The sequence below is a fragment of the Cladophialophora bantiana genome (genome assembly GCF_000835475.1).
Source record: "Cladophialophora bantiana CBS 173.52 unplaced genomic scaffold supercont1.2, whole genome shotgun sequence".
In the NCBI taxonomy this organism is placed as follows: domain Eukaryota; kingdom Fungi; phylum Ascomycota; class Eurotiomycetes; order Chaetothyriales; family Herpotrichiellaceae; genus Cladophialophora; species Cladophialophora bantiana.
In genome coordinates, this window is record NW_015971576.1 from 1,133,015 (window position 1) to 1,145,491 (window position 12,477).

The 12,477-nt window shown below is 50.9% G+C and overlaps 3 protein-coding genes across 3 annotated transcripts; 1 reads left to right on the top strand and 2 right to left on the bottom strand.

Moving 5' to 3' along the window:
* Positions 1 to 49: 49 nt before the first annotated feature.
* On the bottom strand, positions 50 to 704 carry Z519_01413 (uncharacterized protein; the record flags this gene model as incomplete). The annotated part of the gene is made up of 2 exons (XM_016759170.1): positions 50 to 525; positions 578 to 704. The coding sequence occupies 2 exons, from the start codon at positions 702 to 704 to the stop codon at positions 50 to 52; spliced, it is 603 nt and encodes a 200-aa protein (XP_016624498.1).
* Positions 705 to 1,272: 568 nt separating this feature from the next.
* Z519_01414 (uncharacterized protein) lies at positions 1,273 to 5,958 on the top strand (the record flags this gene model as incomplete). The annotated part of the gene is made up of 1 exon (XM_016759171.1): positions 1,273 to 5,958. One exon carries the CDS (start codon positions 1,273 to 1,275, stop codon positions 5,956 to 5,958), a length of 4,686 nt encoding a protein of 1,561 aa, XP_016624499.1.
* A 760-nt stretch (positions 5,959 to 6,718) lies between these two features.
* Z519_01415 (uncharacterized protein) lies at positions 6,719 to 11,866 on the bottom strand (the record flags this gene model as incomplete). The annotated part of the gene is made up of 2 exons (XM_016759172.1): positions 6,719 to 8,131; positions 8,210 to 11,866. The coding sequence occupies 2 exons, from the start codon at positions 11,864 to 11,866 to the stop codon at positions 6,719 to 6,721; spliced, it is 5,070 nt and encodes a 1,689-aa protein (XP_016624500.1).
* Between the last annotated feature and the right edge of the window lie 611 nt (positions 11,867 to 12,477).

A 12,477-nucleotide genomic window follows, 5' to 3' on the forward strand; every position in this document is an offset into this window, starting at 1 on the left:
TTACAGACCCTTCCATGTCCGTGACCTGCCAGGAACGCCCCGGAAAACATCATGACAGCCTCCTAAATTTCATCGGGATGTTCCTCTCCACAATACTCTGTTTTTGCTCTCTCAGTATACGGTCAGCCTCATCTTCCCTCATGTCGTGTTTCCTGAAGTGCTCTATATCTTCTGGATGGATCAGATCCTCCTCTTTCGTGTTTTCATCATGGTATTTCTCGAAGTGGTGGATCTCGTACTCGTACTCGTCGTCGCCGTGGTGACCTGGTCCTAACCCAGAGTCTGGGAGCTTCTTGCCGGCGCGTATGCCTTCAAGCCATTGATCACGGGTGATGATGCCGGTGCTATGAGGATCAAACAATTTGAAGACCTCAAGGACGGCCTTGTCTTTAACATTGGCGGGAGTGGACTTCAGAGATTCGTCATCCAGTCCATATGTTCGGCGGACTTCGTCAGGTGTCCAAGAGCCGTCGTTGTTGAAGTCATGCAGCGAGAAGAATGAGGCCGGGTCGAAGTTGGAGATATCTGGGTGTGTCAGTGAGATGGTTTCAATTGGCCCAGGACTTGTATCACGTACGGTGTTCTTCTTGCATGTGGTACAACGCCCAGTCGTCGGCTGGATTGGCCAATTCCTCCTGCGAGTGTGAGCCATGAGCGCTGGTCAACCCAACGAGAGCAATGAAGGCTGCTATGATGGTCCTCATTGCGGCTGAGAACTTCTTCTGTATCGCGTGGGTTGTTGCATCAACCGTGAACGTGGTTGAAGGAGAGATTCTCCCTGGGTCAGGGTTGCAGGGTCATTGTTGCTACAAGGACTGACATAATGTTGGCGCAGGAGAGAGTAACTAGGGGACTCCGACGAGTCTCATTGTTGACGCGATTAGCCGCCCTTGTGCCCTGGCTTGGCTCGTTCCTGGCGATCGCGGCCACCAACGGGCTAACAAGGGCTTAGTTTCTGGGATAGGCGCTCTTCTTTACTCCCTTGCACATTGCGCCAGATGATGAGGGAGGGTGACTGCTGGAAGAGTGAAAGATCCGATGCATTGAGGTAGGAAGGCACCAGTTAGACAAACCTGATTCCCGTTGTCACCATGTAGTGAATTGTTTGCTTGCCTGCGCGCTACCCGCCATCCCCAACTCACTGTCACTTTGCTTCACTTCACTGCCAGCGCAAGAATTTTGCATCCTCTTAAATATCCACGGTGAGATCGGTTCAAAAGACGTCTCCTCTTTCATTGTATCACTCACGAGCCTTCTCTCCCCATCGCCAGGATGGTGGAAGCCGACGGGCACGCCGCCGTAGAGGCAGGGCCTTCTATAAGTGATCTCGATCAGTCTCCGCCAGACTACCTCACAGACTCTAGCAACGAATCTGACTCTCAGAACACCAGTTTAGACGGTCAGACAGACCAAGAGACCAACAGGGCGACTCTCAATCAATATATCATTACTCACGCTGATGGCGACGACGAGATCCACACATCCAACCTTCCCGAGGAAGAACAGTCAAAGAGCATTATCGATCAAGCCCGTGACTACCAGCAGGAACTCTTCGAGAAGGCCAAAGAAGAGAACGTGATCGCTGTGCTGGACACTGGGAGTGGTAAAACCCTTATTGCAGCGCTCCTGATCAGACATTACCTGCAACAGGAACTCATTGATCGAAGCCATGGCAAACCACCAAAGATTGTCTTCTTCCTTGTCAACAGCGTCCACCTCGCTCGACAACAGGCCCGCTTCCTCTCCAACAATCTGCCACAGAAGGTCATTCCCCTTTTCGCCGACGCCTCGGACGATCTGTGGAAGAAGGCAGAATGGGACAGGATTTTTGCGGAAAACAGCGTCGTGGTGTGCACAGCTGCGGTGCTGGACTCGTGCCTCATGCACTCATACCTGAAAATAGATCAGATCTCACTTCTTGTGTTTGACGAAGCCCACCACTGTAAGAAGAACCATCCATATTCGAGAATCATTCGAGATCACTACATCAGGTGGAAAGGTGACAGACCTCGTATTTTCGGCATGACAGCGTCCCCTACCGACTCAAAGCGAGATATCGACAAAGTTGCAGAGGACTTGGAAGCGTTACTGCAGAGTAAGATCGTGACCACCAACGACATGTCCGTCTTCGACTTCGCACCTCGGGCAGAGGACGTCAGATGGTACTATCCTCCACTGAATGCCGGATTCGAAACTGGTCTATGTTCACAACTCTTGCCATTATGTGGCTTCCTCGAAGATCTAGCGCCGTACTTCCGTTTCGCTCGCATGGCTTCTGGACAACTTGGCGCTTGGGCAGCAGACAAAATCTGGCAGTACGCCTTCCCAGCGTCAGAGAGCGAATCAGCCGTCATCCTTCGAAAATTTGAACGAAGCCCAGTTTACACCGAGATGACAGAGAACGAGAGACGAATGGCAGCCTTAAATTCTATCCGTAAGGCCATTTCAGTCGTCCAAAAACATTCCTTCGGACCTCTACAGATTGACTCGGACCAGAATGTGTCTTCTAAAGTAAGAAAGCTATATGTCGAGCTCAAAGAGCGTTTTTCGATTGCCGCCACGACTCGGTCGATCGTATTTGTCGAGGAAAGATTGACGGCGCTCATTCTCTGCGACATGTTCAAGTCACTCAGTCTCCCGAATCTACGGCCGGGCGTCCTCATGGGTACTGCCGTAGCTTCGAGCCTGAAAGGTTCGTGGAAAGATCAAGAGGCAGTCATGGAGAAGTTCCGCACCGGTATCATCAACATCATATTTGCTACCAGTGTTGCCGAAGAGGGCATTGATATTCCCCAATGCAATATGGTGATCAGATTCGATCTGTATAAAAATCCCATTCAGTACATGCAAAGTCGTGGCCGGGCTCGGATGAAAGGCTCGATTTTTGTCCACATGATCGAAGAGAACAATCAGGCCCAGGAAGCAGACGTCAATTTTGCCATTGCCCAAGATGACTATATACGACGGTGGTGTCAACAGCGTCCTCCTGATCGACTATTGGGCCGGGGCTCGAAATTGAAACAGCTCATGGCTAAGGACGCGAGTTGTCGAAGTTTTCAAACTTCTTCTGGCGTCCTGGCGAACTACTCCAATTCGCTTTTGCTATTGAGTCGGTATGCAGAGTCCTTGAAGAAGATTGGTGGCGCCTCGTCAGAAGTTTACGAGGAGATGATAGGTGTCGAAGACAACATGTTTCAGTACAAGGTCATACTTCCTGTCACCAGCGACCAGCGGACTGCTGCAGTCAAGGGCGCCAAAGGCGAGCCGCGCACAAATAAGGTGCTCGCGAAGCGGTCCGCTGCATGGCATTGCCTTTTCAAATTACGCAAAGCACAACTGTTGGACGAGAATCTCAACAGCATCTTCTTTAAAGCCAAACCAGCTAATTTAAACGCCAAAACCGCCGTTCCCGACCATAAGGACAGCTACGACAAGAAGGTGAAACCGGATTTCTGGCTTGAGAGTGGTGCAACATTGCCAACGCTGCCAGTGAAACTCTTTGTCACGCGTGTCTCTGTTGGGCCAAAATCACCTTCCTGGTGCACTGATGGCTTGCTCCTGCTGACGCGCGCACCTCTTCCAGATATCCCCACATTTTCCGTCTATGTAGACGACAATGTTGAGAAAAAGGTCACATTTAAGCGATTCATTCACCCAGTGGCAGTAACGGCGGATCAGATTGAGTCTCTGACGACATTTACTCTTCGAGGGGTGTTCTACGATTTCTTCAATAAAGTCTTTGCTCACAACTCGACATCTATGAGCTACTGGCTAGCACCTCCAGCCAGGGGAGATCTGAAAGAGACCTTTGAATCCATTGTCAATATGGACGAGCTTTTGACCGCGCAACTCACTGAACGCCATAGATGGAAGCCATTTGCAAGCGCGACAGAGGCACAAGAAAACACAGGGAAATGGTGCAACGCATTTCTCGTCGATCCAGGAAGCGGAAAATGGCGTTATTTCACAGGTGACGTCTTGCCGGGAAAATCTATCTGGGACCCTATTCCAGAGAGCGCAAAGGCTATTCAGAAGAGATTGAAGAACACAATTATTGAATTTTCCGACAGCACGTGGGGAGCGAACAGGAAAAATGCCGAATCTGTTGCTAAGATGTACGATCCAAATCAACCTGTATTGGTCGCTAAGGTTGTCACAGCCGGTCGAAATTTCTTAGAAGAATGCCCCAAAGATCGAAAACGGTATGCCATGTGTCACATTGCCCCTCAGCCGCTGGAACTTGGTCGAATATCGTACTCGGTGGCCCAAACTTGTCTCCTGTGGCCTTCTATCCTGCATCGCTTGGAAAGCTACCTGATCGTCGGGGAAGCACTCAAGAAGCTTGATCTGATCGAGGTGCCTTTAGACCTTGGGTTAGAAGCTTATACGCAAGAGGGCCATACCAGGGCGGGCGGCGCCGAAACCGAGTCGCGAACTCTGGATTGGCACGATGTTCAACTGCAACTCGGCAAGAAGGAGCCAGAGACAGCTATGAATTATGAGCGATTGGAATTCATTGGAGACGTTCTCCTCAAGATGATGACCACTATCACAGTTTACAACCGCACAACGTGCGACGAAGAAGGCATGCATTGCAAGCGTATGGACCTGCTCTCCAACAGCCGGTTGTGTACCACTGCATCTGCTCCCCACTACGAGCTTTTTCGCTACATCCGCTCTGCCAATGATCATTGGCGTGACACATGGTACCCAGAGTTCTTGGAGCTGGAGAGAGGTCGAGTCATCAAACTGACAGACAAACACCGCAAACATGCGCTAGGAAAGAAGACCATAGCGGACGTCTGTGAGGCAACCATCGGAGCATGTATCATGAGCAGTCGTCACTTGCCCACGGAGGAGAAGCTCGATCTCGGGATCAAGGCGATCACTAAATTTGTGGAACATCCTGATCACGCCATCAATTCCTGGAAAGAGATTCTTCCAATGTACAAACCGGCGCCTTGGGTTGCAGAAATGAACGACCCGATTGCGAATGATTATGCCGATAAGCTCTTCGAGGCCACCGGCTATCGGTTCAAGAATCCACGTCTTGCGCGTTCAGCGTTCACCCACTCGTCCGACCAGCACTCACCAGTTCAAAATCTTCAACGACTCGAATTTTTGGGTGATGCTTGCCTAGATTGGGTTTGCGTGTGGTGGTTATTTTCCACTCACCCGACTCGTGGTCCTCAATGGTTAACCGAGCACAAAATGGCCATGGTATCGAATAAATTCCTCGCCGCCTTGGCGGTTATTCTGGGATTCAACAAGTACCTCTACGCTCATAGTATTGCTGTCTGCACAGATATAGCCAGCTACGCATCCGCAGTCCAAGAGGCCTGGGAACAAAAGGACGTGAAACCCGACTTCTGGACTCGAGTTGCACCCGAACGCCATGTACCAAAGGTCTTAGCTGACCTAGTGGAGAGTTACTTGGGCGCTGTGCTTGTCGACTCCGACTTCGACTTGCGGGAGATCGAGCATTTCTTCGAGAAGCACGTCAAGTGGTTCTTTCAGGATATTGAGGCCTATGATACCTTTGCAAACCGTCATCCAACTACTTACCTTTATCGTCTTCTTGAGCAAGAATTTCGGTGCCGAAAATGTTCACTAATTACGACCGAAAACAGTGTGCAGCCCACCACTAACACCTCTCGAGATAATGGTCAAGATGATGATGAAGACGCGGGGGGGAGAGGAGAAAACGGTGACGAAGCTGTCTCTGGGGTGATGGTGCATGTAGCATGGTTCGTGCACGGAAACATGGTGGCAGTGGACAAAGGAACGGGAGAGAAGTACGCCAGGGTCCGAGCGAGTCGGGCTGCCTTGAAGAAACTGGGCAAATTGAGTGTCGATCAATTTAGGAGAGATTGGGGCTGTGATTGTGCGAGGAAAGCGAAGAATGGGGAACACGATGCGAAGGATGAGGCTGTGATTGAGAATGTTGGCAAAGAATAGCGAAGGTTGATGAACAAGCCTGGCTAGGGAAGTCGGATGCATACACACTTGACTTGGCAAGGAAACACTGCGATATCGCCACGAGGTTCCTCCCTTGGTATGAAGCTTGAGAGGAGTAGTTGTGATGATCGATATCTCTCGTTCGACATCTGGTCGGCCCGAACTGGTGGAAGAACACGGCGAGTATCTAGGCACGACATGTCAGATGTGCGAAAAGGTTTTGATGTCAAAGCAGGAGGCGAGAGAAAGCGCTCTGAGCCTGCATAAGTGTCCGCTGCACTCTGTGTGTACTCGCACATCGGTGGCACGCATGTGGCATGGGTAAACTATGAACTAGTAAGCTAGGTACTGAGGCACCATCGAGTCACTGACAAACTATTTATTTTTTTTTTTCTTCACCACATTCGTTCCGATCGGACAAGTCTTCAAAAGAGGAATTGAAATTAAATGCACACAGCACAGCACAGCACAGCACAGTACAGCCGGTACTTGTGTAGCCTCCGCAGCCAGTGACTGTACAACACGACAATGGTCCAGTACAACGAGAGGTAACAATATGTAGGCACCTAGGCAGGAGATACAAATGTATATATCGCCCGCATTTTTCTCCTGTGTTTCCTAACCACAGCACGCCCAAGCAGGTACCGCAAGTACGGAGGGACATGTACTTAGGAACCTAGGTAGGCAAAGGGCCCTCCCCTTTCCCCTTGTTCCCTGCCATGTGATGCAAACCCCGGCGTTCTTGCTATCTATCCATGATTCATCTCTTTTCTCCATCTCTCGTCTGTGGTCGTGACCCCCTGCTGCCCCGCTGCATTTGCCCTGGCTTGCGATTCCCATCCTCGCTGCTGCCACCGCCAGCAGTAGTAGCTGTAGCAGTAGCAGTAGTAGGTTCCGATTCGCGCTCAGGAGGGAACAACTCCTGCACCAAGCCCGGGAGAAACCGATCCAGGCGCCTCACCGTCTCGGGCCAGATCCGAATCTCCCCATTTTCATCATCAAGGCCGAGTGGGGTACGAGGAGTTATTTTACCTCCTGCCCAAATAATATCCTGGGCGTGACGGCCGAGATATCCTGCCCCATCCATGACAAGCAGCGTGTTCTTCACGCCCTCCCGGACAGCCTCTGCGAGCGCGTCACCTTGCTGTTCAACCACGGTGCCAGCGTTCATCAGCCTGTCGAGGAGTTCGAGGGTCTTGATCCACACGTCTGTCATTTTGTTGCTACTGCCACCTTTCGCTGAAGTGGCCTTCTGTTGCTCTTCGTCATCATCTTGCTCACCTTCCTTTTCGTTTTTATTGCTTTGGTCGTCATCTTCGGTCTGAGTAACGAGTTGGATGTCGTTCAACCTGTCCAGATACCTCAGAAAGACCTTGCACAATAAGCCTCCCATTTGTGCTCGGGTCTCGTTCATCCCCGCCGGATCCAACTGGTATATTTCGGGCTTCAACAGCCTAAGCGTAAGCGGAAATAATACCTCGTCGAATATCGCTGTCCATTCTGTATGTTGGTCCTCCTCCGTGTCTTTTTCATCTGCCACAGTCTCGGACAGCAACGTGCGCTGTAAGGCAGCTAACGCACGATGTCTCACTTCACGACAGGGATTAACACATTGCGCGCACAATGCTCGAAAGATAGGACTCCAATACGCAGCCCAAGCTTCATTCCTCTCCAGATGACTTTGGTCGATCAGACCCGGGACACGATTGGTAAGCTGGTAGATCAATCCAACAGCTTTATTCGCTCTTTGAACAGCTACGATGTCTTCCGGTTTCGCGGGCTTGGCTTGCCGGCCCTGCTTCGCGGCAAAGTCGCGGCGCTTTTCTTGGATCGAGCCGATCGAGCCGGCGGATGCAAAGTCATTTGCAAGCGAAATGGCTGATTCGAAGTTATCTGCCGTCAAGGCTTGTTGGTCTTGTGCCTTATTCGGCGATGAAGTGGAAAGCAGCGTCAGGATGTCAAATACGCGATCTGCCTCAGTTTTATGCTGATGAAGACGTTGTAACGTTGACCAGAAGTCGGGAGATTTTGTGATCTCGTTGCGCAAGGCGGAAGGAGAGCTAATGGAGTTGGAGAAACCCTGGGTTATGGTGGAAGCTGTTCGGTCGAGCACAGCGTCATCGAAGCTTGAGATCGCGTGGAGGACGACGGGCGCACGCATAAAGTCGCAGGTCTGTGTGATTTTTTGTTAGCGGCATGCTTTGACATGAAACAGAAATTGAGAGAAGAGGGATGTTTTGAGTGGACTTACGTAGCTATACCGCAATAATTCAAGGAGGTAATGCACAACTCTAGACGCAGCGAGAGGATGGAGATTTGAAGCATCTCTGACTGCGTTCTGTAACGATCCAGTAAGTTGCTCTCCGGCTGCAGCAATCGTTTCGTCGTCTCTTAATGTGAGCAGCGTTGCAAGCTCGAGAAGAAATACGGTGCCAGGATCGTACTCCGGTCCAGCTTTTGGCATGCGGTGGCCATTGACCCTAACAGTAACGGGAATCGGGCGTTCTGGCTTAACGGTGACGACTGGTGACAGTTCTTCCATCTGAGACAGCAGAGCAGAGACCACGTTTTTAATTTGCGAGGCAGGAAGTGAGGCCATATGTTGGAGGACAGTGTCAGGTCGACATGCCTTCACGCAGTCCACACATGAAAGTGTATTTTCGAGCTCTTCTTCCGAAGGCTCTGGTGGATCGTCGGCAGCATAGCTGGAGAGATAAGAGGTAAACGTTGAGAAAATGCCGCTTTCACTGAGTCGGCCATCTCGATCGATGACTTGTGAAGGAGATTGTAGAGGTATCGGGCCAAGGCTTTCCAGTCTATTTTCCTCGAACTTTGGCAATGTGATAAGAGAATTGACAAACAGGTTCCGTAAGATGCGCACGACGTAAATCCAAGTCTCGCCGACGGCGTCCTCATGGCCCTGCAATACTCTGAATAGTAATACGGTTGATAATTGTGCTCGAAAATCTCGTCCGAGCCTCACTGCCATTTCGCTAACCATGATTCTCTTCTTCCCAACCTGAACTTCTGTATTCAAGGATGTGCTCGGAGGAACTTCTGCAGCTAGCCCGCTGATGTGACTGACGCTGTAGACAATACGGTCAAAAGCTTCAGTAATTCCATATTTTGCCGCGATCTGTGCGCACTGATCGAACCCGACGACAACTCGAGAGAAAACAGCATCATCTGAGGCTGACATGAAGACATAGCAGAGAGTTGCAATGATTGGTTTCCAAGTTGCCTTGAACATTTCTGCGTCAAATGCGTTGGTGTCGCACAACTCTAGAGACCCGGCGTTATGCGTTTTCAGTAACAGCTCCTTCCAGGCGTATTCGAAGGCATGTTTGTTTTCGTGCTCGTCTGGGAGAATGATCTCGTTCTCTTTGATGGCTTCGTAGATATCCTGCAGTAATTCTGTGGAAAAGTCCTTGCCGGCATTGACACCCCGGAGATTCCTTGCAAAGTCCTCATAAGACATTCGCTTCTGTGTCTTCGCAACGTTTGGGTTATACAGATCGGTGTTTAGCATGATGATCGCATATGCCAGAACGAAGGCAGCATCTTTGTCTGCAATCTCCTCGGATGCAGCAGTTCTGCAATATTTTTCCGTGAAGGTGTTGACGATTCGGGAGATAAGTGCCGCTTCTCCCGGAAGGCGGAAAGAGCCCAACATTTCCCGAAGGGCCTCGTCGATGCGTTTATCCTCGAAATCAAATAGCCCGATGAATGCTGTCAACAGTGGCTCATTCGACTTCTTGGTCAGAAACTCTCCAAGAACCTTTTTTGAGACGTGCGAGGTCCCTTTCAAGAACTGAGCCACCTGTACCGGATCATCCGGATTTTCTATGATGCCATTCCTGACTAGATATGCCACTCCTGCTTTCGGATCGTCGTTGAACTTGGATGCGCCTGCCTTGATGATCTTCTTCCTCGCTCGCTGTAATCGCATCTTGTCTATTCGCCCCTGTGACCATGCTGGCATTTCGTGGTCAAGCCTCTCAGCAATAAACTGGACGAAGCTCAGTAATGAATCCAGACACAGCGGCGGCACATTTGTGGTACTCCAAGTAGCAGAATCTGGGAAGGCATTCCGCGACAGAAGGCCAACCATGTCTTCGCAAAGGTCCTGCCTGTCGACTTCGCAGTCATAATTGAGGAACAGTTCCGCCATAAAGCCGGGGATGCGGACCAAGGTGCCAATACTTTCAACCATCGCTTCTCTGGCTTCCGGCCTCCTAGTACCGCCTTCCAGACCCAGCTTTTGCCTGTCCTTGATTGGAACCGGGGTTGACCGACCACTGCCCGGCTGCGATGGTGCCGGTTTCACTAATTTGGGAGATTGTGGCACACCCTCATAGAGCGACGGATCAATCCCTGGCTCCTGGGGGATATCCACCCGTGGGTGCAGACAAGCCACCAAGTACGAAAGGAATAACTCTTGCTGCAGCTTAAGCAACTGTCGGCATGTAGCAAGCAGCGTGCTGGCGACACGCAGAGAGCTGTTTAACAGGACCATATTGTCCGATCGGACAAGCTGGAACAAATGCCGACAAAGATCATCCTGGACTAGTGCTGCCAAAACAGGCTGTTTCGCTATCGAAGGCCCAGAAACTTCTAGGGCAACATCGATAATTCTGAGGGCCATGATGCGCATCGCGTCTGTATGTGTTTTGTCATGTGGATCAAGAAGATCAATTAGAACCCGGAAGAGCTCTTTGATGGAGGGTAGGGCGTATGGCTCAACGCTGTCGAACTCGTCTTCCTTTGCCGGGGCGGTGGTATTCTGTGGCTCTGTGGAAGATTTGGATCCAGTAACGTCTTCGACACTGGATCGCCCGTCAACGTCAACACTAGGCCTTTCTGGTTCGCCATTTCCCATAACGCTACCCGTCATCGGCGGTTCAATCTTCAGCTCTTCGGTCGCACTAAGCAGAGTTGTCCTCGTATTCGACCGACTCCTCGATTTCGGTATTTCTTCCACCTTCAACGACTTCAGTCTGCTAAACACTACCTGGCACATGGTCACCATGGCCATCTCGGCAGACCTCCTCAGAACCTCTGAAAGCCTTGACTGACAGCACATGCTTAATCCAGTACTCATCATCTCGCAGATACTCTCGTCGCCCAACAACTGGCCCTCTGGCCTGGATATGATCAACTCCATGAGCCTCAGGATGCGCAGCAAGACCACCTCATCCGCCGCCGTGTCACTAGCTTCGAACCGGCAGTGAGTGATCGCCGCACTGAGGAGATGCATTCCCTGAGAGATCCGAGGTGACCTGACCGTGATAATGTTGTACGCGAAGAACTTCGTGATCGAGATCACCGCTAGACTAGTAATCGCGGCACTCGTCGAAGAACTGCGTATGACTTGCAGGAAAGGGTGTAGTAGCTCGGGGGCATCCACAGCAGCCACGTCTCGGCAGCGCGCAAGATCTCTTCTGAGACGCGCAAAGGCAGTTAGCAAGGGGTTATCTTGCATGATCTTGCCCTTTCGACCTCGCAGACCCCATCGACTAGCAAGACTGGAATTTTCATCGTCTGAGGTGTTGGGGACGTTCAGCCTGGCCATGCCAGGATCCAGTATTACGGGCCCTTTACTGTTCCGGCGACTTTGCGAGGACGAGCGTAGAAAGTCCTTCTCTTGCAATCTTGTAGCCCCTCCGCCCAGGATTGCAGACACCGAAGACTGCGCCCAGCGGGCATGTTTCCGCATCGCAGACGTGATTGTTATGCATTCTTGGGTAATGAGGGCAATCGGGTCAATTGCAATTGCTGGTGTGCGATCGAAGGTCATATCAAGGGTTGCTGGTGTCATGGTCTCCAGTTGTGAGGGAAAAGGCTGTGGTATCGTGACCCTAGGCCCGGGTACATTGTCGCTGCGCTCAATATCGTTGATGGCGGCCATGGTGGTGGGCGAGCGGAGGTATTCCAGATTGTCGGGGTCATGGGTGCGAGGCGTTCATTCTGACTCTGTCCGAGGTCCGCTTTCTCCGGTGTCTGCTCGAGTTTTCTGCTGCCAGATTAATGGAAGAATTTCAGTTCAGCCGTCACAACATTCACCTGCACAAACATATATATCTGTCCACAAATGGCCTCCTGGTACATTCGCCCTACACTTCCATGCCGCCTCACTGAGTGAAGTGTCCGCAGTTCATTTTAGGAAAGTTTCCCGGAGAATCCACGTGACATTCAGCCTCGTCAGTCTCTGTCTTGGGCGCGACTATCATCCGGCGAGCTGATACTGTAGCACAAGTGAGATGTCTCTGAAATTATGTTCTTGGGATCTATCTATGATAAAGACCGTAGTCGCAGTGTAACGACACAGGGTATACCCGGAATGTAATCACTCTGAAACGCCATTCGCCATGCGCTCAATAACGGTTGCGACAACGAATTGAACACCGGTTTCGTTTCGAAAGAAAAAATCGTCCATCCGGACAGTGACACTCTAAAGGTCATGATTGAAACAATATTCTGTTTCATGAAAATCCAAGCCATTGCCCAACAATTTCCACG